This window comes from Ursus arctos, unplaced genomic scaffold (genome assembly GCF_023065955.2).
Source record: "Ursus arctos isolate Adak ecotype North America unplaced genomic scaffold, UrsArc2.0 scaffold_13, whole genome shotgun sequence".
Classification (NCBI taxonomy): domain Eukaryota; kingdom Metazoa; phylum Chordata; class Mammalia; order Carnivora; family Ursidae; genus Ursus; species Ursus arctos.
The window spans coordinates 48,190,043-48,215,941 of NW_026622797.1; the positions used below are offsets into that span (position 1 = coordinate 48,190,043).

The 25,899-nt window shown below is 37.2% G+C and overlaps 1 protein-coding gene across 3 annotated transcripts in view; it reads left to right on the top strand.

Moving 5' to 3' along the window:
* The first annotated feature begins 265 nt into the window (after positions 1–265).
* Positions 266–25,899, top strand: part of REV3L (REV3 like, DNA directed polymerase zeta catalytic subunit) — a 170,355-nt gene continuing 144,721 nt past the window's right edge. For 2 of the 3 annotated variants that reach the window (XM_044388809.3, XM_026511625.4), the window contains exon 1: positions 266–1,166. In XM_044388809.3, the coding sequence (XP_044244744.1) occupies positions 1,028–1,166 (139 nt within the window). In that variant the 5' untranslated portion in view covers positions 266–1,027. Of the gene's footprint in view, positions 1,167–8,060; positions 8,262–10,495; positions 10,624–25,899 lie in introns of those variants that run through there. The other variant, XM_044388810.3, reaches the window with a different exon arrangement.

Sequence of the window (25,899 nt, forward strand, 5' to 3'; positions counted from 1 at the left end):
CGATCGGGAGGGAGCGCCCGGGCGGCCCTTTTATAGGCCGGAGCCCGCGCTCGCGCGCCCCCGCCCCTCGCACCGCCCCCGGGCCACGCGCGGAGCCTCGGCGTTACCTGAGAAGGGCCGGCTACGTCCGCGCCCGGCCCCGCCCGTTCCACCGCCCGCCCTCCCGCGAGGCCGCGGCGGCACGAGATCTGCGCCTCGCCTCCCTCCTCCCGCGGGCGGGTTTTCTTACCTTGTAAAAAGCCGTCTCCGCGGCTGCCCCCGCCTTCTCTGCTGGATGTGAAATGGCGGTCGGCTAGGCGAGCACCGCAGCTCCAGCCAGTCCCGCCTAGCCGCCAAAACGACCCCGAACACTGGCGGCCCCCTCCCGCAAGCCCCTCCGAGCCCATCCATGACATCGGCGCTCCGCCGCCCCCCCTCCGCTGCCCCCACCCAGGTGGCCGTGCCCACCGGCCGAGTCATCGATTCCCCGCGCCAGGCGCGGGCCCAGCTTTCCACCAGCCTCCTCCCTCGCTGCGATCCCGGGCGCGGGGGAGAAAACACCTTCTTGGCCCCCGCCCGGGTGCCCGCCCCGCTCCTCCCTTTCCCGCCGCGTCCCCTCCCCCAACTACTCACCACCCTCCCTTCGCCACACACACAACCCCCTTCTCCCCTCCCCCAGTGGTTGCGTCCGTGACATCATCATCATGGCAACAAGAGCTGCAGCCTGGGACCGAGGAGCCCGTGTGATTCCCGGCGGCGGCGGCGGCAGTGGCGGCAGCACCAGCACCGACGAAAGCGCCAGGGCTTCTCTCCTGTTGCCCCTCGCCGGGTGCTCCTGAGGAGGCGGCGGCAGCAGTGCCAACACCGCCCCGCCCGCCGCCGCTGCTCACGGTTTCTGTGTGTGTGTGAGGGGAGGGGGCCGAGCTGAAGAGGGGAGGGGGCGCCGCCGCTGCTGTGGGGCCGTCGCTGCGGAAGAAGCCGCCGCCGCCGCCGCTGCTGCTGCTGCCAGATCGCTCGTGAAGAGGAGGCGGTGGCGGCGGCGGCGAACATGTTTTCAGTGAGGATAGTGACTGCCGACTACTACATGGCCAGCCCGCTGCAGGGGCTGGATATCTGCCAATCCCCCCTCACCCAGGCCCCTGTCAAGAAGGTGCCGGTGGTGCGAGTCTTCGGAGCGACCCCGGCAGGTAAGCGGGCGCGGGGCGCGGGCGGGAGCCGGCGGGGCGCCCGGGCTGCCCTCCCTGCCGCGCACACGCGCGCACGCCGCCGGCCCTCGGTGTATTGCTGCCGCCTCTTCCTTCCCCTCCGCCCTCCTCGCCTTTTCCCCGGTGCGTGACAAGAGGCGCAAAAATGTGGGTCTGCGCGAGTGCTGCGCCCCCTCCTCCCCAGGCCGGGAGGCGGCGGGCGCCGAGTGTTTACAGTACGTGCGGAGGTCGGGAGCCGTATCCGGACTCCCTGTCTCGGTCCAGGGGGAAGCGAGCGCCCGCGAACAGCGCTCTGGCCCAGGAGGGGCAAGGTGGCCGCGCCATGTCCTCGGTGAACGGGTTCGCAGGGCCCCGCTCTGAGGTCGGTCGCTGGTGGGACTGCGGACACCCCCCTGCGTCTCCCAAGTGTCCTTTCTGGAAATGGCTTTACGAGGAGTGAGGAAGTGTCAGCTCTCTGTATTCTGTCTCTCCTCGCGTTCTCTCGCCAGCGCTCTCCTCTGCCCCTTCCGGAGATGCCGCGGGCTGAAGAGTGGCGCCTGGGGCCAAATAACCTTTCTCATTGAAGTGACCATGTGGTCTGTGAGTGCTGGTCGTGACTCCTTAGAGTTTAAGCCTCAGGGTCTGGGGACAGGGCAGCATCCTCAGGTGCATTGCTTTAAGGGAAACGTGGATCCATGGAAGTAGGAAATGCGTGTTTGTTGCCCAACGTAAAACATCCCACTCAATAGCGTGAATTTCTTAAGAACCACAGCTAAACTCAGCAACACATTTAGAAATGCCCCTATGCTGAGTTGTGGTATTGCGTTTTAAAAACACGTATCTTTAAAATAAAAAGTGTTTTGATGAACGAGTAGGGTGGGGAGACAGCGGTGACAGAAGCTACATTCTCAAAGCTCTCGGGGATTTATAATAATATAAATAGGTAGTGGCCAAATTTACAAGGTTTTAAATTGTTTTGGTTTTCTACATGCTTTGAACTGCCTACATGAAATCGTGGAGCTGCCTCCTAGAAAGGGATACTCTTACCGCTAGCTATGTATTGCCCTATGGGATTTTAGATAGCATTTCCCACTTGATGCTCCTTGCCCTAATCACTGTTCATCTTATTACTGCTGTTTCTGTGGACTACCAAGATAATAACACTTTCTCAAACATAAGCGCTTATTTTCAAGCAATTATCTTTTAATGTGAATTCTCTTTGTTAAAAATTTTAGTGTTGTTAGTGAGATTTGATACAGCATTCCTTTTTAAAATGAAAATGATTTTGATGATAAGGACCTGGTAAGGTGGTGAATTTGAGTGCTGTTAATTTGGTGAAAGTAACACCTGAAACTTTGGGGGCTGGAAAATAGAGGCAATAAAGTTCTGAAGGATAGATTTTCTGCCCCTTATAATGTATTGGTGCTGTCTTTGTTTCTAATTGGAATTTCAGTGTAATATACTGTTTGTTCTCACCTTAAGTATAGAGAAAGAATAAGAGAGTGACGTTGATATAGCTCTGTTCAGCCAGATTTCCGAATTATAAAGTGACATGGTAATAGGATATACTGTGGCATTTCTGTGTATTAAAGTTTGTATGGTTTGGATTACTTTTCTACACATAGTTCCCCTCCCCCACACACAGGTCGTTAAATATGTATCCCTGAATGATTTTTAAGGTGTGTTATAGAAAGTTTTGTTTGTGGAATAGGTGAATTTCACTGTGAGCTAGCAGTAATTCTATAATGTGAGAAAATATTCTTTAAAAGATAAAGATGAAGTACTTTTGTGTTTTTCAATATAAAAAGACATGGGGACTATTTATTCTATGATAAAGATTTATTTTTTCCCTTCTGGACATCTTACAATAGACTACCGCCCCCCCCCCCCCAAGAAAACATACTTGAAATGTATAATGTAAATGAATATGGAAGACTTTTTTGTACCTACGATGAAGCATATAAAACTAGATACAAAGAAACTGAAACTTAAGGAGTATCAAATTGAGTTTACCATAAATATAGTTCTCAGTTTCACACATAAAAACTTCTGTGTTTCTTCAACAGGTGAAAAAATTTGAAGTCACTGGCATACATTGAGTTTATAGCCTTCATAAATCAAGCCAGCATTTTTAACATGTTAGAAACTCTCAGTAAAATTAGTATTAATTAAAGGTTAACAAAAACTATTCCAGTTCACCCATTAAAATAAAACTTGAAAATAATAAGAAGATAGGTCAATCTGACTTAGTAAAAATCTGAATGATAGCATTTTTAATGAATAGTTTTATCGTTTGGAAGTACAAACTATGTTTATATATTTACTAATTAGTGAAACAAATTAATGAAAAATAGTAACATGATAAATCCGTTACAATGAGTACCACAAATCTAAGCCTTTCATATATAGTAGTTAATTTTGGAAGTCCTTAATTCTGTATCTTAATTTGGAGAAGAGCTGTTTTTAAACTGAGTTTGCTTTATAAATGAGTCCTGAAAAATAGCAGCAGAAGAAATTGTCTCCCAAATAAAGAGGGCATTTCATATTTGTATTATACATTCTGAACTGATTGGTTTCTTATATTTTTACTAGTTCAGTTTTCTAGTCATAAAAGGTGTTTTTCTGCTTTAGAAAACAGTCCGGTTGACATCTGATTGTCCTGTGTTTTGAGGGCATATCTTGAATCATGTAAGAAATAAATTGTCTTAGGTTTGAAAGCTCTTGTATCTTGAGTTGGTGAAATTTGTAAAGGTATATAAAGAAAGTGGCATATTCAGATTTGAATGGTAAATCCTGACTGATTTAATCCCTTGCTGAGGATATTGATTCCTGAGAGAATCACTTAAATTTTCTTCATGTGAGTGATGGAATTATTTTTTAAAAACCAAAAAAACCTCTTCTGCTTTTCTTCACTCATTTAAAAATGTCTTAAACATTGTTTTGATATAACAATGTGTATTGAGCAGGGTAACAATGTTTCGGTGACTTGTTTTAATGGAGAGAAGCAAGGTTATAAATAACTAAAGCACAGGTCTGTGTTTTTTCACTTAGATTTGAATACAGGTGTGACTGCTCTGGGAATTGACTTCAAATAAAATCCTAAGGCTTCATTGTGAAGACCTGACTCCAGTGGATCTGGGAAGCTGTTCGGTTTCGACATCCCAACTCTGGCTTAGTTGCTTGATGTAACTCACTTCATGTTGAGTTTAGAAAACTCTCAGTTTCCTCAGCACCAGGTTAAACAGAATTATCCTCTCAAAAAGCTTCCTTGCTGAGATGCAGAGTAGGAGTAAATAGAAGAGTGTGAGTGAGATGTTCACGCAGCAAGTAATTAAACAAAGTAGGCCAAACAGACTATAGAGGGAGCTGCTTGTCTTTAAGATTACTGTAAGGAACTCTGCCACTTCCCCCTCTAGTCTTCCTCCAGGTAGTAAAAATTTTAGTAGATTGTTGTAGATGCTAACTGTTAAACATGAAATCAAGTTTTTCAACATAAGGAATTGATCATTCTGAAATGCTATATAAATTTATGTAGTTGCTTAATAACCTCACTTTTTTTTGTAAATTGGATTAACTAAGTTTGAGACGAAGACAGTTTTGAAAACCATACCATTGATCAACAATTCAAATTACAACTAATTTCTCTAATAAAACCCTTGTTTGTTCATAGTTTTTGTTTTGTTTTGTTTTTTGCTAAGCCATTTAAAAATATTTTAAGATCACATAATACCTATTTGATATAATTACTAGAGAGGTTTTTCAGGAGCACTACTGAGATTTAGTGATTTACCACAAACAGAATTAGTCACTTTAGTAGGCATTTGGAGCTCTGAATAGCAAATTTTGTTAGCTTTCTGTATTATATTTGATTTAAAATCACAATTAGTAAATCTGAAGTTGAAGCAGGGCCCTCTTAAATTTGGGCACGGTAGAATCTGGTAATAGCGATTGGTTTCATTCAGTGAACACTTAATGAGAACCTACTATCCATATTGAGCTATTTTTGGTGTCGTTATGAACAACTTTTACCCTCTAGACTCTCACAATATAGTAGAGATGACATGTAAACATAAGTCAAACATAGTTTGATTGGAGTATGACAGAAATGTGTATAAGAAAGCAAGGACTCAAAGGAGGACATGTCAGTGACCAACTAGCAGGCAGAAAGGAGTCAGGGAAGGCTTCATGAAGGAAGTATGGATTAAGTCATTTTTAAGGAATTTCAAAATTCTGATAGAGGAACAGATAAATGGTAATTCACAAATTGAAAACTGCTCTCGGCAGGGCAGCTTGGCAATACATATCATAATCCTTGAAATGTTTTTTGACCCAGTAATTCTAGTTGTAGGGATTTTAATCTATGAATGTAAATCTTTTGGCAAAATCTGATTATCTTTTGAATCCATCTACTTCTTTTCATTATCCATCACCACCCCAGTCTAAACTACTAGCATTTTTGGATGCATTTACAGTAGCCTCCTAATCTTGGCCTACCCCAGTCCACTCTGTTCCCTTCTAATCTGTTTTCTACACTGTAATCAGAGGGATCTTTTCAAAATGCAAACCTGATTATATCACCCTACTACTTGATATGCTTCAGTAGCTTTCCATTGCATTTAGGATAAGGACAAAGCTACATGTCTTATGTGGTGGCGTCTACATGTCTTATAAGGTCTTGCATAGTCTGGCCCCTACTTTTCTATCCAGTCATGGCTTGAGCCATGTTCTTCTTGCCTTGCTCTTTGTGTTCCAGCCATATTGGCCTTATTTCAGTACCTATTCTTGCCATGCTCCCTTCCACAATGAGGCCTTTGTAACTGCTGTTCCCTCTGCCTAGAATGTTTTTCCTTTTCCTTCACCTAAACTCTGATTTATCTTTCCTCAGGGAAGCCTTCCCTATCATAGACTCTCAAAACTCCACAAACTCTCCTTCATAACACTTGCTATAATTGTAATTTTATATATGTTGGAGATTAATGTCTGTTTTTCCCAGTAACCTCCATAAATGCTGGTAATGTGTTCATTTTTGCTCACCACTATACAGTCAATACTTAACCACAGTGCTTGAAAATCAAGCATTTTTGCAGGAATTAATCAGTAGATGATAGTCATAAACAGGGCACAACCTCAAATATTCAGCAGTTGGAAAATGGTTACATAAACTGGGCATATTCATATAGTAGAACTTATGTCATTAAAATAACATTTTAGAATATAAAATAATATAGGACAATGCTCAGTGTATTAATTGAAAAAATGAGTTTGCAAATATTTATTAAAATGCAGAAAAACAAAAATGTAAAGGTTGGTTATCTCTGAGAGGTGTGGTTTTTTTTTTTTTTTTTAAGATTTTCTTATGGAGAGAATGTATTGATTTTATAATTTGGGAAAAAACTGTATAAAATTAAGGAAAAACTGGCTTTCTAGGTATGGTTCAGAAATAAAGCAAAAGAGACTTGAAGTTCATACTGAGCTCCAAAATAAGTATCCACCCAAATGCATGATTGGTGATATGATAGTTTGCACTTGATTATATAAATTCAATTTAGGAACTGCAGAATGATTCTTACATTAAAACAAGCCAGTGATTTCTGGCTTTTTAAAAATTATACCCATTCATATGTAAACTGATTTTAATTTTAAAATGTTCTGAAAAGTAGTACAGTTTTGGCACATAGCAATAATGAAACAGTGGAGGCCAGAAACTGACTTAAATATAAAGAAGAACTTACTGTGAAAACGGATGCTACCTTTACCTATTAGTATGGAAGAAATTTATTTAATAAACAGTGCTGAGATAGCCAGTTAATCATCTGGAAAAATAAAAAGTTGGTTTCCAGATGAATCAGAAGATTTAATGTGAAAACAAAACAACATAGGATAATTATTTTTAATATAATTAGGAATGGTAAAGACGTTTCAATGTATGAAACAGAACTGGAGCCAGGTTGCTGATCTTTACAACATAAAATATAAATTCTGTATAGAGAAAAACATAAAGTTGAAAGACTAGTAAAGCTTATTTGTACACTTTTCACAAAGGGCTAATGCCCTCCTAATATACAAAGAGCTCCTAGAAAATAATCTAGTAGACAAAATGAGCAAAGAGAATTCATATGAAAAGGTGTGTAATTTTATTTGTAAAGGAGATGTAAATCAAAGCTACAACATACTATTTATCACCTATCAAATTAGGAACAATTGATTACATAGTATAACTTGGGGGGAATGAGAGGAAAGGGAAATGGGCATTCTCATATTGCTGGTGGGAATATAAATTGTTCATTTTCTATGGAAAGCAATTTGGAAATCATTTTCAAAATTAAAGATACACATATATTTTTATCTAGCAATTTCATTCAAGGACTTTATCCTCAAATATTTTATATATGTTTTAAATGAACATGTAAGAATATTTGTGGCAGCATTGTTTGTCATTGCAAAAAATTGGAAACAACCTAAACATAGATCAGTTAGGGGAATGGTTAAGTAAATAATGGTATATCTATTCAATGGATTACTAGGCAACCCTTAAATTAATGAAGCAACCCTGTGTACAACTGCAATGGTGCCATGTCTAAAATATATTAAGAGAGAAAAAAGCAACATACAAGACTCCATGTATAGTATGCTGCCATTTGTGTGGTTTAAAAATATATGTGTGTGTGTGTGTGTGTGTGTGTATGTGTGTGTAAATATCAAAGGGTGTATGAGAGTTTGGTAACAGTGGTTGCCTCCGGTGAAGGGAACTGGTAGCCTAGAGGACAAAGGTGGGAGACTGAATTTCTGTTTAGTATACTGTTTGGTAATTTTGGAATTTTTTTTTTTACCATGTGCATGTGATACCTATTCAGAGTTCATGGTTTTTTTTTTTTTTTATTTTTTTAAGTTGTGTTTGAAGGGATTGGTAAAGAAGAACAAAAACAAAAAGTTATTTGGTTGTGAACAGTTGTCAAATGATTACTGCAATATTGTTTAATTTTAGATTTTGCTAGAGATCTTCTAATTCAGAGCTTCCTGATGATGTTATGTGGCTCACTGGAGGGTGGCCCTAGTGGAGTGTGGTCTAAAGGAAGGCTGTGGGGTTCCTTTAAGCAGGTAACATCATGAGCAATAACCTGTATTTACTGCTCCTTTTGATATTTTCAGTGCATTAAAGGAGGTGCTTTATTAGTTGGAATCTACTTCAGCTAGCCACAGAGTATGCAGCTGCCTCTTGTGGAAAAGGGATCATGGAGCTACTGTTGTATATATTCTGGGTGCCTGAGGAGCATGTTACACAGTGCAAGGTGTAGGCCAATGACAATGAGAGCACAGGATAGCAGGGATGTTGGTTGCCGTGGGGAGCCCAGCTCTAGGCCCGAATTTCTGTATTCACATGTATTGGATGTCTAGTCATGTGCATCTCATGTGTCCTTTAGCTTGCTGCAAGGTGGCTGCCTAATAGTGCATTTATGTTCTGCAAAAATAAACATCATTGTTATTTTGAAATATTATTCCTGATGTGAAAAAGGTTGGATTTGAAATTCATTCATATTATTACAAACCTCATTTAAATTTTAATTTTTTTCTATAATTATATAAAGAAAATGTGATAAATTTTTTTCACCAAGCACAATGTTGATGCTTCCAAATACTCCTCTGTTGGTCTCTGTGCTAAACAAATATTACTTACAATGTGAAAAAGGTTGGGAAACACTGTTCCGGTCAAATCCTCTCATTTTATAAAGAGAACTGAAATCTAGATAGATAATAAGCTCAGGGATTTGTCCAGTGTCCTATACTTGGTTGTGTGGGCTAGGGGTGAAAACTAAGGATCTTGACTCTTAGCTCTCACTGTCCCCCCAAACCTGAGGGAAAGTTGGAAGAAGGCATTGATAATTGAAAGGTGAGCATACTGAACCTTAGAGGAATTATTAGAAAACCTGCATGTACACAGCTTAGAAATCTTTAAGGGCCTACTGTGTGCAATAGTGCTTAGAATCTTCCTGTAGAATAGGTTATAGTGGGATTTGTTGTTTTATGATGACTGTAGCTATCTCCTTTAAAAAGAAAAATAACAAAGGCTAGAGTATAGTAAGAGGAATTTAGGACAGATATAAACAAAAATTGATACTAGAATTGAATGTATATAGTTTTCCAAAGAGAAAGAGAATGTGCCAGGAGACCTTTCAAGTTCCTCTGATGCTGTAATTTTCTCTTGTTTTTGATTGGATTAGTATTTGTTCAATAAAAAATGAGTGAAAATCCATTCGGGTTTAAGGAGGTTGGGGTTAAACAGATTTCAAAGGATGTTGTCATTAGCCCTAGACATTTCAAAGAAATACTTAGCAGCTTATTAAGATATGGGATGTAGTATGTTGTATCTTACTTTGGTACCTGGCTGCCATTTTAACACCACGGTGGTACTAAATAAGAGAGGAGATAATGGAAGTTAAGGTACAGTGAACTTTGGGTAAATGTGTTAACTTATAGTTTCCAGGTAAGATACAGATAGGGCAGGAGTAGGTGTCTTAGGCAATTAAGACAAAACTCCACTGTTTAAACAAAAAGTAGATACATTTTTGAGACTAAAACAAATTACAAGTAAAAATAAAACCCTCTTAATAACAGTCTACTTAATCTTGGTGTGGGGGTGTTTTTTTGTTTTTTTGTTGTTGTTGTTGTTTTTGTTTTTGTCATTTCTTTTAAGTTTTTCAGATGACCTTCTGTGTTTCTTCCAGTTCTCTGTAGCTTTTTAAATATCTCATTTTTTTTAATGAAAAATACTTTGTTGCTTAATTAGTATTGGCAAACTGGACTGTTTTCTGCAGCAGAAATTGAATGTATGCCTAACAAAGTAAATTCTGAGAAAAAAAGGGTAGTAATTGTCATTATAAATGTTAGGGTTTTTTTGGTCCAATTCTATTTTCTTTTTAGACGATAGTTGTGGGAAAAAACTAAGAGTTTGAGGTCAATTTCTTTGGGGGTAGTTATTTAATTTTCTTTGGGTTGAGAGAGCATTTACTATATAAACGACTCAAATAATAAAAGAAAGCGTGTTACCTCAAAAATGCTTGTGTAATAACAATATAACAAGAGTTTTCTATTTTTTCCATTTATTACAATTACCAAGGAAGTATAACCATAATTAAAGAAATATCTTATTTTGCATATATATTTACACTTCAAAGTAATTTATATATTAAATTAGGTTTTGTTTGAGATGGTGAAATGAAAGGTTTTGTAAGTAAGAATACATGTTGATATGTGAAAAAATGTGAAGTTAAAACATGTTGGCATACTCCTAGTTTCTCAGAACAAGAAAATGACTAATCTAAATTTCATTTCAGAATAAAAACCAAGACAAGCCACATAAAAGCAACCTAAAAATTAAACTGTCATCATATTATTTGTTTTAAAACTATGGAATAATATATCTGAGGAAGATTTCTCTCAAAATTGTTTTTCTCAATTTCAAGTAAGTAATTTATTTTGGTTAATATATTGGGGATGAGGGGGGTTGGGGGTAAGCCTTGGCATTGAAGTTGATAAATCCTACTCATCCTTAAAGTAACAACTCAAATATTAACCTCTTTAAAGCCTTTTGTGACTCCTTTGCCCATTCCCAAAAGGTTATCTCTTTGGCTTCCCATAGTCTTAGCCCCCTTTCATATTGTTGATAAAGGACTTAACTACAGTTAGTGTTGTTTGTCTGTAGGGCTGGTTACATGGCAGGTACCCTTGTGTGCCTCCGTGACCCCCCCCCCGCCATACCCTCTACAGTGTCTTCTGCTGAGAGACCCTGGCCAAGTTATTTTACTTCTATGGGCCCTAATTTCCTCCTTTGTAAAATGAGTTTTAATAATTTTTACTCATTGGATTATTATGATTAAACAATAATCAGCAATGTGTGGCATGATATCAATATAAGTATTCCTTTCTTTACCCTTCTAACTCCAGAATCTGCCACATTATTTCATATATACTAAGCACTCTTTAATTGAATTGAAATGAAAAAAGGAATTCTTGTAGCATTTACTAATTTCTCACAATAGGGCAAACTAAAATACCTGCACATTGTGGTGTAAAGCTTTTTGTAGTTGGTCACTACCTCTTACGTCTTCAGGCTAGGTAATTACCTGTTTAAAATACTTTTTAAAGAATTGACATTTTTATAAATACCCATTCGACCTGATTTTTCCTTTTTAACTGTTGATAGATATAAAGAAAAGTGTCCAGGCCTGATCTTGCGTTTAAAAAGGGCAATGTTAAGCCATTGATCCAAGGAGTAACTATAATTTTCCAATGCTGCAGATTAGGTTAAGTTTATTTCTTCAGAGCCTTATTTTCTAAAGCCTTCAGTAGTGCCTTCTGTGTTAAAGATGGTGGTAAAAAGAATTGAAAGTATGTGTGCCAGAGGTCACAAAGAGGATAATAGGATTTATTGCTCTCTTGTTTTTGTCGTTTGTGAATTCATGAAACACAAAAATTGAAGCCTTTGGTTTTTAAACCTATTTAGGACTGTGGAATGTGGACCAAATGAATTCATTATTGCCTGGAGTTTCGATTTCTTCACCATATTTTCCCTATATGTATTCCTAGGTTTGGTTTGGTTTGGTTTTTTTTAATAACATGGTCTTTTAATTTTTTTCATGAAGTCATTAGAAAGATATTCAAGTTAATTTTGATGACTCACACCTTGGTTGATGATGCTTAATGATTTTAAAATAGAAGCCAGGTTAGTCAAAAGACATTACTTTTAAGTCATTTTACTAACAGAGATTATAGGCCATTTATTGACCCCTTACTATGTGCCCAGTTCTAAGTGTTTTAATCTTTACAACAGCTCTATAAAATGGGTACTATTATTCCCATTTTACAGTTGAGGAAATGAGGCTTGGAGAGGTTAAATAACTTTTGCCTAAAGTATTCAGCATATATTTACCTGATAGTGTGTGAGGATTAAAATGAGCAAGTGTGTATTAGCCTAAACAGAAGCAGAGAAGCAAAACCTGAGATTTTGTAATTCGATAATAGCCATTATTGGGAAATGACATGACCATGAATATATTCTTATTCACTTTTTTGTGTGTGTATGATAGTATACCCTGCTACTCTGCACTGACCCTTTTTTTCCTGAGCAATATTAAGTCTCCTCTCAAATTCATGTTCCCATTTGGACTGGATTGTTTTGTTTTATGTATATGTGTTTATAAGGTGATAGTGGGACTTGACTATAATATCAGTCTGATACAAAATATCTTTATAAGTTTAGTTTGATTAAACAAGTGGTATATGAGTATATTCTTATTGTGAAATCTAGCAAACAGAAACAGGTAAAACATAAATTTTCCTTAATCACCACCAATCCTATTTCCCTATCCACTTGTATTAGTTTTTGCATAACCTCCCCAAAATGTAGTGGTATAAAATACGCTATTTGTTAGCAATGATTCTGGGATGGGCTCAGTTCAGCAATTCTGCCCCTGCTGCTGGCTGGGCTGCTTATGTGGTGCAATCAGCTGTGAAGTCAGTGGGAAGGTGGTTGGTCTAGGATGACTTCATTCATATGTCTAGATATTGGTGCGAGCTGTTGGCTAAGGTCGTGGAGTGCCATGTGTCTCCAGCAGGCTAGCCTTCAGCTGGAAGCCGTAGCAGTAGAGTTTACAGAAGCGGCAAGTGAAGGCAAGTCCCATATATTTTATCTTGTTCCATGGGCCAAAGCAAAACATGGCCAGGCTCAGAGCGCTGTGGAAAGGGTTTCCTAAGAGTGTGTGACTCATTAGGGGGCCATTATTGCAGTAATCTATACCACTATTGCTGGCTGACTCATTTTTCAGGAAACATTTGTCAGTGTGTCAGTGCCCTACTCTTGAAAAAGTAGAGTGTTGAAAAATTTATTCAGCAATTCAGATAAATTTAGCTAATTCCTTGTTCTTGTTTTAGTCCATTCTCATCATTGCTTAGCATCATTCCTGGTCCCATTTAATCAACAAATATTTACTGAGCTCCCCACTAAGTGCACAATGAGGTATCAGGTGGGCAGCAGATGGAGCAAGATTACTGTGTTCATCATCCAAGTTTCTTAAAACTTCCCTATCTGCTCTATTATATGAACAGAATTCTATAAAAGCAGGCAATTACAAGTTTTCTGAAAATGACCAACAGCCTACACAAGACAAAATATATCTTGTGTACTATATATTTTAAATGTCTTACAAGAATATCTTCAAGAGAAGAAAAAGTGTAACACAGAGGTTGTTTTGATCTAACTCCCACCAGCAATATGAGACTTTTTCCATCTCTTCACCAAGATTATGTTCTCAAATGTTTTGATCTTTTCCAATCTAATAGATAAAAACATGGATCTCAGTGGTTTTAATTTGCATTTCTTTTATTACAAGTGAGATTGAGTGTCTTTCCATATGCTTGAGAGCCATTTGTGTTTCTTTTTCAGTGTACTACAAGTTTATCTTTTATCCACTTTCCTTTTTTGGGTCTTGGTCTTTTGTTTATTGATTCCAAGGAGCTCTTCATATAATAGGAAAATTGGCCACTATGAATTGACTTTCAGATATTTTTCCCAGTTTGTTTATTCTTATGGTAAATACATTTTATTTAAATAATTTTTTCATTTTATAAAGAACTTTTATATCTTAAATGAGGCTTTAGATCACATTTAGTTGAACTTAGTTTTAAATATTAGTCATGGGAGTAGAAGAAAAAGATCTTAACTTTATCACTTCTTATTTAGGGAACTTACCTTTAAAATGCTTTGACTTAAAATGAACAATTTCAGAAGGATCCTAATTTTTATTTACTTTTTTTTCTAAGTTTGGTTCTATGCTGAAACCACCCCTTTTGGGGCTATTTTTAGATGATTAGACTGTGTAGCATAGGTGGAAAAAATTTTGTGTTACTTAGAATAACTTGTTAATAATGTTGCTTTGAGTCTTGTTCAGTTTAGTTTGTGTGTGTGTGTGGGCACAGTGTGTACAACACATACATATAGGGTACTAATGGTTCAAGCAGTACTCTAATTCATATGTAACTCTTCACCTATTCAGCCAGTCTTTACCTAATCAATCAGATAGCTATATTAGTGTGGCTAGATTAGGCTAGCCTTTACCCAGTGGGCCAAATAGAGGAAAGACAACGGACTTGGACCTATTTTGAGAAGGTAGTAATGCTGCCCACTATCCAAACAATGTCCTACATTTTTAATAAGATTGTAGAGAGCTAGGAAGAAGGTAACAGAGGCATCTATGACCACCTCTGCAGCATCTGACATTGTGAAATTATCAGTTTTTCCCCTTGACTTCTATATAAAATCAGTTTTTCCCCTTGACTTCTATATAAAAGGGGATTAGAAAACCATGAGGCTATAGAGATGAGTGTGTTTTGAGTCATTTAATGTAGTTTTCGAAAGTTTTTAAAGTTGGCAAACTCTTCATATGTAATTTTATCCAGCAGCATCCAAAAACAAACAAGAATCCTTATGTGATTGACAGTGGGGAATTGTAGAAAACCAATTTTTACCATGCTTTAGTTTTTAATTTTTCAAAGTTGTTGAAGTGTTCTTTAGGATCTGTTATATCATCAATATCTTTATAAATGTTTCATTGGCAATTAAAAAGAAGTTTTCCAAATGGTAACTATAATTAAATCGTAGTGAGCATTTCATAATATATATAATTGTCAAATCACTCTTGTATACCTGAAACTAGTATAATGTTGTATGTCAGCTATACGTCAATAAAAAAATGTTTTCCATTTATTTGATACAAAATTGTATGGTCATATTATTTCCTTGACTAAAAGAAATGTTAACATTTCTGAGGTTGTAATACATCTTACAATGTATGCATTTAATACAGTAATTTTCCCTTCTGAGAGGCTGTATTAGACTGATGGGGTATCTTCTAATATATGACTTCCTAAAGAAAATATAACATTCCATAATTAGTTTTCATCCTCTGTACATGTATTTTTTTTATGTAATATGTTGTGGAATGAAATTGCTTCCACTTCATTTTGTTCATTTTTGAAAGGTTTGAAACAATAATTTGTTATAATTGATTTTTTCTCCTATAATTTTATACTTTTTAGTAACTTTGTTTTACTCTTTGCTCTTGCAATATTAGACTGTTATATGTGTTTTTTAAAAAATAGATGCAGAAATCATCTTAAAAGCTTATATATAAATTTAGTTGTAATTACAAATTTAAGAACAAATAAATATTCTTTTATGTAATATAAAGCATTTAGCTTATTTTAGTGTTTTACACTCTCAGCTCCCAAGTTAATCTTTAAGACTAACTTATAAATGTTGAATAAACTGTGTATCTCCTCTTTCAAAAAAATTTTAGCTCCTGTATTAAATTTCAGTAGACCAATTCGTACTTAACTCTACATATTAATTTGATATGGAGTACCACCACTAATCTGTTTATACCATACCTCTTATACCCATGCTTGAGTTCCAATTTAAATTTCCTTCTTTTGGTTGCCACAAATATGTTTTTAGGTACTATTTTTCAGGAGATACTCATGTGGATTACTTTTTTGGAATCCTTGAATATCTGAAAATGACTTTTTGTTGCATGCATGTGTCAATGACAACATGGCTCAATATGGTATTCATGTGTCCCAGACTTTTCCTTTGTAATTCTTTAGCCATTATTCTGGTCTCTTTTACTGTTGGCTGGGACAAGAAAGTCCTTTTGATGTAGAGATGCTGGTGCTTTTTATTTTGGGATAATTCTTCTATTATACCTTTGAATATTACTTTCATTCCATTTGTTAAGGCTTTTTTTTTTTAATTAAAGAAATACCTGTTATTGGTGGTTTGGTTCATATTTCTTTTTTATTCTGATCTTATTTTTAACTTAGTCTTTTTGCATTGTTGGTGAACATTTTTATTTTCATCTTCTACATTACTGATAGGTTTTTTGCAGTATTGATTCTCATCTCCAGTGTGGAATTTAATTTTGTTGCTTATTCCTTTCTTAGAGTTCCATAGGTTTATATCTTACTCTGCATATGTCTATTATGTTTTTATTCCTTCCTGGTCTTTTTAATTGATCATCTTTTCCTTATAAAAGATGTTTTACAGGAACTTAATTTTCTTGTCTTTTACTGAGACACACAGCAGATATTTTCTACATTTCTTCTGTTTCCTAATGTAAATTATTATAGATTCTTTTCGTTGACAATTTAAGGTGTTTTATCCATGCTGCTGAATATTTGTATAGGTCCCATGCTTATCCATCTGAACAAGAGGCTATTTATCCATTCCTGGTGTCTGCCAGGAGGCTGAGTATGGAAAATCCACTTAGTTGTCTTTTCTTCTAAGCTGATAGAATTGCCCTTCCAGATACATAGAATTAATAATTGTGCACAACCCACTTAGATGACAGCATTCATCCCGTGTGCCTCTACTGGGTCGAGGTTTCAGTTTTTCCACTGTTTTCACTGCACATCCTCTCTGTTATGTGGAAGAGAACTCATTCCTAGAAAACATGAATTAGTGTTTGTTTTCATTTATTTTTGTTTGTGTGGTGGTGGTGGTGTTTTTAGAAAGTACGCATGAGAATAGGGGGTAGGGGCAGAGGGAGAGAGAGAATCAGTAAGCAGGCTCCACACCCAGGGTCTATCTCACGACCCTGGGATCATGACCTGAGAGCTGGAATCAAGAGTCGGACATTTAACTGACTGAGCCACCCAGGCACCCCTATTTATTTATTTTTTTTAACCAGAGCATTCATTACTTGAAAGTCTCCAAATTATAAAGGCCCTTAGGACTTTTGGTGATTTCAGCAGTGTTGGAAGCTAATTTAACATCCAGAATGGAGAGAGCTGTGCTCCATCAGTTAATGTTTTTAGGTGTGAAACATTCCCTAGGTGTGATACCTCTTGAGCAAGTCTGTTTTGAGGCTTAGGAAACTGTCCATGGGACTGGAGATAGTGGTTGCTATTTGGTATTTCTAAGCTAGGGTAGTTATGGTTACAATGCCCATGATCTCATCCTCTGGTACTTTACCTGCTACCCAGGGAGAGCCAAAGAATATCCCTTGAATTGACTCCCAGTGAAGAATAACTACCTCACACTGCCTTGCTCGAATGTTGTCTCATATTTTATATCGTATTAAGTATAACCAAGTGGTCTCTTTGAGTCATGTGAGTCTCAATGTCTAGTTGGACCTAATGTGTTATATTTGTATTTCATGATTTTGTTTTTTGGCTTGTTTTTAATATTTGCTGAGTGAATCTGTATTTATTGCTTATTCTTTGTAAGCATTTCCAATTACAAATATGTAATATAGATATTCCCTATATATCTATAATACAGATTAATATGTTGAAAGAATATAACAAATATTTGTTTTAATACCTGTAGTAAGACATAGACTGTTACAGATATCTTTGAAGTATTTGATTGCCTCCTTCTCTCCTATCTAATAATTTTGTTTTTTAATTTTGGTTAATCATTTCCTTGCTTTTCTTTACAGTTTTACCTCATATGCATGTATTCCTAAACAATAGATTAAGTTTTATCTTTTTGGAGCTATTTATGTGTGCTTCTCTGATTGTTTCTATTGTTCTTCTCTCTGATTTTTTCCTCCCAACATTATGTTTTGGACATCATCCATGTTGAACTATATAGATGTAGTTCATTCATTTTCACTGTTGTATAGTATTGTGTTATATGACTATACCATAATTTTATTTTTCCATTCTTCTATTTTTGGACATTTGAGTTGTTTCCTGTTTTTATCCCGAATTACAAACAATGCTGTTATGAAAACTGTTGTGCATGTCTTCTTGTGTGTGTGTGTGTGTGTGTGTGTGTGTGTGTGTGTAAGAATTTATATGTTTATACTAGGGGTAGTAGAATTGCTGAGGTTGAGTGTACACATGTCTCCTTTACTAGGTAATGCCAAATTCTTTTCTAAAGTGGTTCTACCAAACTGTATTCCCACCAGCAGTGTGTGAGCGTTCTGATGTTCTGCATCATCACCAGCATTTAGAATTGTCAGACTTTTAAGTTCTAAATTAATTCTTATAGGTATAAATGATATCTGATTGTGAGTTTGTATGTTTTCTCTCACTAGTAGAGTTGAATTTTTCCATATGTTTATCATCTGCTTGTTTCAGCAAATATTGAGAGAGATGTGTTGAAGTCTCCAACTTGTGGATTTGTCTGTTCTCTTTTAGTTCTGTCAGTGTTTTCTTCATGTATTTTGAAGCTTTATGTATTTGAGTCCTATATATTTAGGATTATTATGTCTTCTTGGTGAGGTGGCCTCTTTATCCCAGGCAGTATTCCTTGTTATGAAGTCTTCCTTGTCTGTTGTTAATATAGCCATTTCAGCTTTTTTTTTTATTAGTGTTTACAGGATATGTAAGAATTTGAAGGGCCTGAAATTTTACCTTCTTGAAAGCTAACAAGTTGGGGCACCTGGGTGGCTCAGCCAGTTAAGCGTCTGCCTTCGGCTCAGGTCATGATCCCAGGGTCCTGGGATTAAGCCCCACATCGGGCTCCCTGCTCAGCTGGGAGCCTCCGTCTCCCTCTGCCTCTGCCACTCCCCCTGCTTGTGATCTCTCTCATTCTGCGTCAAATAAATAAATAAAATCTTTATTTAAAAAAAAAAAAAAGAAAGCCAATAAGTTAACTTGCCACAGATTTCATAGATGCTGGCAGTAGACATGAGATTCCTGGATGTCCATTTTATTGACTGTTAATAAGGAGGAACTGCAGATGAGGGATGACTGCAGGTAAAATACTGAGAAGTCTCTTCAAAAACTGCTACCACGGATGCCTGGGTGGCACAGCGGTTAAGTGTCTGCCTTCGGCTCAGGGCGTGATCCCGGTGTTATGGGATCGAGCCCCACATCAGGCTCCTCTGCTGTGGGCCTGCTTCTTCCTCTCCCACTCCCCCTGCTTGTGTTCCCTCTCTCACTGGCTGTCTCTATCTCTGTCAAATAAATAAATAAAATCTTAAAAAAAAAAAACTACCACAACAGAGACCCATGGGGAATTGTCTCCCAACATATCTTTTTTTCATCCTTTTACTTTCAACCCATTTTTACTTTTATACAGGTTTCTTATAGAAAGCATATAGCATATAGTTGGGTTTATTCATTTAGTCTAATAATCTCTGTCTTTTCATTGGTGTGTTAAGATTGTTTACATTTAACATAGTTAGTAATATGGTTGGACTAAAAATCTACCACTGTGCTAGCTGTTTTCTGTTATTGTCTGTTCTTCACTTTGTTTTTCCTCTTGGATTATTTGGATGTTTTTTAATTTCCTTTCTCTCCACTATTTGCTTATTTATTTATACCTTTTGAAATTAATTTAATGGAAGCCCTAGGGTTTGAAATATACATTTGTAACTAACCAAAGTCTTCCATCATATAATAGTACATAGTTTCATATGTAGTGTAAGGACTCCCAAGTCTTCCTGCTTATCTTTTGTGCTTTTGTTATACATTTTACTTTTATATATGCTATCAACATACAATATGTTGCTACTATTTTTGCTTTAGACAGTTATCTTTTAAGAGCAATTACAAATAAGAAATGAAGTTTCGTATTTACTTCATTTATGTCACTTCTAGTGTTGATTTCTTTGGTCCAAGTTTCTGTCTGGTGTTATAAATTCCATCTCTGTGAAGAACTTCCATTAACATTTATTTTATTGTAGGGCAAAACTGGTGGTAATGAATTATCTCAGTTTTTGTTTTCCTGAAAGAAATTTTATTTTTACTTTATCTTTATAAAATATTTTTGCTGAGGGGGTGCCTGTGTGGCTCAGTTGGTTGAGCATCTGCCTTTGGCTCGGGTCCTGATCCCAGGGTCCTGGGATCAAGTCCCCTGTTCGTCTCCTTGCTCTGTGGAGAGCCTTTCTTCCTCGGCCTGCTGCTCTCCTTGCTTGTACACTCCCTGTCTCTCTCTCTCTCTCTCTCTCTCTCTCTGTCTGACAAATAAATACATAAAATCTTTTAAAAAAATATTTTGCTGAGTATAGAATTGTGGATTGCCTTTTTTTTTTTTTTCCCTTTAAAAAGATATGACTATGTTGTTGTCTGGCCCATATAGTTCTGCTATAATTCTTATCTTTGATTCTTTGTAAAGTGTCTTTTTTTTCCCCTCTTTTTTTTCTTTGTCTTTGGATATGATTTGCCTTTACTTTTTTTATTTTTTTTAAGATTTTATTATTTGAAGGAGAGAGAAAGAATGAGCAGGTAGAGGGAGTGAGAGAATCAAACTCCCTGCTGAACAGAGCCTGATGTGGGGCTCAATCCCAGGATCCTGACATCAGAACCTGAGCTGAAGGCAGACATTTAACCGACTGAGCCACTGAGGTGCCCTGATTTGGCTTTACTTTTGAACATGATGTGTCTATTTGATTTTGTTTGGTATTCTCTGAACTGCTTGGTTCTGTGGTTTGGTATCTTTTATTTAATGAGGAAAACTCTCAGCCATTATCTCTTCATGTATTTCTTTTGAACTGTTCTCTCTCTCTTCTCTGTGTGATTTCAGTTAAATGGATGTTAGATCATAAGATACTGTTTCATAGCTCTTATATGATTCACTATGGGTTTTGTCTTACTTTCCCCCACTCTTTTTTTTTTTTTCTGACATGAGATTTATCTTTTAGGGAGATTTCCTTGATGATAGTAGTTGTTGCTATTCCTGAAGTATTGATATTTCAGAAGTTGAAGCTATAGTATAAAGTCATCTTCTTTTTTTGGCATGTCCTGAGATCTTTCAGATTATTAGTAAAATGTAGATTAATAATAAATTGTGTCCCAACTAAAAAATAGTCTGATTAGATTTAAGGATCATGAGATATGGCCCAGGATTATGACTGTAGTTGTGGAGATAGAATTTAATATAATAATTTGAACTAAAGAGCGCTTTAATTTTATATGTTTTGTATGTCTTATTTTTCTACCTATGGTAATCATGAAATTCACTGGATTTTCATTCTGAATTATGCCTCAGTTTTGTAATATTTAATTACAATATTCAATTTGCAATAAAAATTAATACTACAAATTATCAAGTAGCTAGACCCAGATATGTTTATATTAGACACCTAGGACTATGTAGAATTAAATAGACATGAGAAAGACTTATAAGAAATCGATATTAGTATTTTGTTTTTTGTGGTCTGTTAATTGAGAAGGTGTTTTAGAAGTGAAGATGGGATGCCTTTTGTTTTATTTTTTTTTAAGATTTTATTTATTTATTTGTCAGGGAGAGAGAATACAAGCAGGGGGAGCGGCAGACAGAGAGAACAGCGGGCTCCCCACTGAGCAAGGAGCCCAATGTGGGACTCAATCCCAGGACCCTGGGATCATGACCTGAGCCTAAGGCAGACACTTAACTGACTGAGCCACCCAGACATCCCAATGGGCTGGCTTTTAAAGGAGAGGTTTTTTTATGCATGGAAGCTTCAAGATCACTAAAAATTAATAAGCCAACTAATATAAATAAAACTTGAAAATTCAAAGTACGGGAAAGTTTTTTGAGTATGTATACTTTGAATTATCAAAGGTGATAAATGAGATCTCTCTAGTTTTGAGAAAATTGCATGGTATGAATAAAAAAGAATGTTATCTCAAAAGGAAAGTAAGATATGTTTCTAATTTTTTTTATTTAGATCAGTTGAGGTGTGTCAGATTTACTAAAGAATCTTTGGATATGTGCGATTCAAGAATCTAATATTTAATTATTAAAAAACTCCTTACTTTTGAAATCTGAAGTTTAATGGATATTAGTATAAAAAAAAGCTGTTGGGGGAACTGGTTCATTATAAGCATTTTTTATGTGAGCTCAGCTTTACCTAATAAGATTCCTTGTCATGATACATTATACTTTTTCATAGAAAGGAAAAATGTTTTGTTTGACCCATGTTTCAGTAGCTGGCAGATTTTGAAATGGGGACATCTCCAAGTTGATATTGGACACTAGCCACATAAAAGGACAGGGAGCCAAATGCATGAAACATTTGGTTTTTTGGCAAAAGCCCCAGGATATGCAGATTCTTTTAAAAATTGAAGTAAACCTGATCATGGGCAGTTTCTTGTTTAGTGTGTTAAACTCCCACCACAGTCCCAGCCTATAACTTGAGAACAGAGGGTCAAGCCATTGTTGACAACTGTGACACTTTCTGGCTCTACTTCTGCAATTGTAGGATCAGAACAGGGAATTTTTTTCCTCTGATAAAAAGGAAGGCTCTGAATTACTTAAATGCAATTGAAACCCTGATCCTTCACATACATATACACATACATAAAAGAAAAGTGCAGATGCATAGTGTTGTTTTATCCTGATACATTTTTCTCAGTAATTATTCTTTGATACATTGTAGGGCTTTGATAAATATTTATTGAAAAAGAGGAATTCTTTATACGTGGTCTTAAACAGATGACAAATCTTTACATGTAGATTGTGGACTTACAAATCCATTTTCTGTCCATTTCCATTGTTACTACTTTAATTGAGGTCTCATTATTTTTGCTTGGACCATCATAATAGTTTCTCAGCTTATCTCTGAATTCACCTCTTTTCAAATTCAGCCTTTATAATGTCAGTAGAGTGATCTTTCTAAAACCCAGATGTTATCCAAATGCTGACATATTGACAGTGGTACAGGAGAAACTATGTGAAAAATTGCTAATAACCTCAGTGTTAAAAAAGTGAAGGATAGGGATGCCTGGGTGACTTCGTCGGTTAAGCACCTGCCTTCCTCTCAGGTCTTGATCCCAGGGTTCTGGGAGCGAGTCCCACATCAGGCTCCTTGCTCAGCAGGGAGCCTGCTTCTCCCTCTGCCTGCCTCTCCCCCTGCTTGTGCGCTTTCTGACAAATAAAATCTTTTAAAAAAATAAAAAAATTTTAAAATGAAGGATATTTACACGTATATGATGCATATGGTCTGCCTGCCATATAGTCATCAAAAATCTGACTAAGAAAGAATATAAAGGGCAAGTGTTCACTTGCATGGCTAAGTGAAGAAAATATGCTTCAGAGTAGTCTGTACAGTATGATCCTTCTGTTTAAGAGTGTATATAATATAGACATTAGAGAAATAATAAAACGCAGAATGTGAAGGTAGTAGATTTAAGTAATGTTTTTCTTTTTTGTGCTCTTTTATATCTTATAAAAGCATGGTTACTTTATAATTGGGGAAATTAATAAACCAAAATATATAATCTATTCATATAATTCTTGTCTTTGAAGCCACCATGAGTTTCCCGTATTCTACAGAGGTATTTCCCAAAAGTATTCGGTGGATCTGCCTGTTTTAGAATCACCTGGGATACTCATTAAAAATACAGATTCCTGAGGTCCATCCCAGACATATGAAATTAAAACCTCTGGGGTTGTCTAGGAATGTGTACTTCTGGCAAGTGCCACCAATGATTATATATATTCTAAAGTTTTGAAACCGGCCTACAGTATAGAATAAAACTCTGGATGACTTTTCCATGATCTGATACCTGAATGCCTTCCCAACCTCATCTTCTTCTTCCCCAGGCACTTTGCTCTTTAGTCTAAACTGCTTGCTCTTCCTTAGATGCATATCTCATGTCTCTGCATTTACTTTTAGCCTAAGGAAAGCAGGGACTCTGGCCACCCTAGGTGTGGAGTGCTGGGAATAGTGTTGCCCCTCATTAAATGTTTGATGAATGAATGTATGCCATTCTTCTGGATGAAATGACTATGTCCATTCAGTGAATTCTTCCTATTTTAAAATGTCCTGAGAGCATCTCTTCTGTTGTGAAACGCTCTTGACTTTCCTCAGAGTTAATTAATCCTTTGTGCCACCGTTGGACTTTGTACCTCTGGTAGAGCTGTTAATCACACTGATAAGCAAGTTGTTGTTATTGACTTGTCTGACTTCCCTATTAGAGTGTAAGTTTCATGAGGGCGGGTTAGTATGCTGCCGATCTTTGTGTCCTCAGTGCGTGGTGCCTAGGTAAGCAATAAAAAGTGGTAGAAAAAAACCTTATGATGGGAGGACAAATATTGTATGATTCCACTTACATGAGGTATGTAGAATAGTCAAATTCATAGAGAAAGAAAGTAAATTAGTGGTTACCAGGGGTAAGGAAGCATAAATGGGGATTTATTGTTAAATGGGTGCAGAGTTTCAGTTTGGGATAATGAAAATGTTCTAGAGATGGATGGTGATAATGGTTACACAATAGTGTGAATGTGTTTATTAATACCACTGACTTGTACACTCAAAAAGTTAAGATGGTAAGTTTTATGTATATTGTAACACACACACACACACACACACACACACAGACCACCTCATGAAGGTAAAGACCTTGGCTATTCCCATCAGCTTTGTTCTCTACAGTTGCTAACATTGTTTTGTTTCATTGTTTAATTGTGTTTTCTTTTGATTTTAAAGATGTTTGAAATTAAGTGGAATGTACAGAGAAAGCCCACAGGAAATTCTGTAACACGTCAACAGAATTTATAAAGAGGAAAACCTAATATATTGCTTTTTAAAAATCCCATATTTAAAGAAAATACCATGATGTTACAAATAGTAATTAAAATTGAAGTGGCTCTCACCTACTACTAACCAGTAGATAGTGGTGAAACAGAAGCAATATGGCATCATGGAACTTCAAACTTGATATGGTCAAAGGATCTTTTTTTCTTTGCTTAAAATTGTCTCCTTACTCAATTCCAGGGTGATTGGCAAGCAATACGTGAGTACTTTGGCAGTATCCTAAGTGGTTTTTGTAGATGAGTTCCTTTGAGCTGCTTACATCTTCATGAAGTAATGATGATTCTGTGTTTCATAAGGAAATCATATATGCTATTTAATACTATTCACTTGGAGCTATTGCAAACCTAGTTTGCGCGTCTGTGTGTATGTATGCGTATGTGTGCGTACGTGCACATGTATACATTCTTTCTAGTACAGAGGTTCTCTCTGATTCAGTTTGCAAAGTAGTTTTTTTAAGAGCGGGGGAACAGAGGGAGAAGGAGAGAGAGAATCTTAAGCAGACTCCATGCCCAACACAGAGCCCAATGCAGCATTCAATCTCACAACCCTAAGATCAGGACCTGAGCTGAAACCAAGAGTTGGTCGCTTAACCGAATGTGCCACCCAGACGGCCCTAAAGATTTTTTATTTTTAAGAATATCTGCATCCATCATGGGGCTTGACTTCACAATCCTGCAATCAAGAGTCACATGCTCTACTGACTGAGCTAGCCAGGCACTCCACAAAGTAATTTCTTTGGAAGCAATTTAAAATATAGATTTGGGGACTTTGCAGAGAAGATCTGGGATGCTTCTGATTTAGATAGTCCTTAGAACATAATGAAAGAAATATTATTACAATGAAACCTGTTTTGGACTGGTCAAGGTCTCTTTTAGAAGCAAATTATTCTCTTGAGGCGCCTGTGTGGCTCAGTCGGTTAAGCGTCGGCCTTCGCCTCAGGTCATGATCCTAGGGTCCTGGGATCGAGTCGCACGTTGGGCTCCCTGCTCAGCAGGGAGTCTCCTTCTCCCTCTACCCTTCCCCCCTGCTCGTGATCTCTCTCTTTCAAATAAATAAAATCTTTAAAAAAAAAACACCAAATTATTCTCATTTTTGGAATCTAATAAAAATGGCATATTTCTTCTTATGACTGCATCATTCCTGTCAACCCCCTGTTCTTTCTTGTCAATGATTTCCACATCTCTACTTTCCTCCTTACTGCCGTTTTC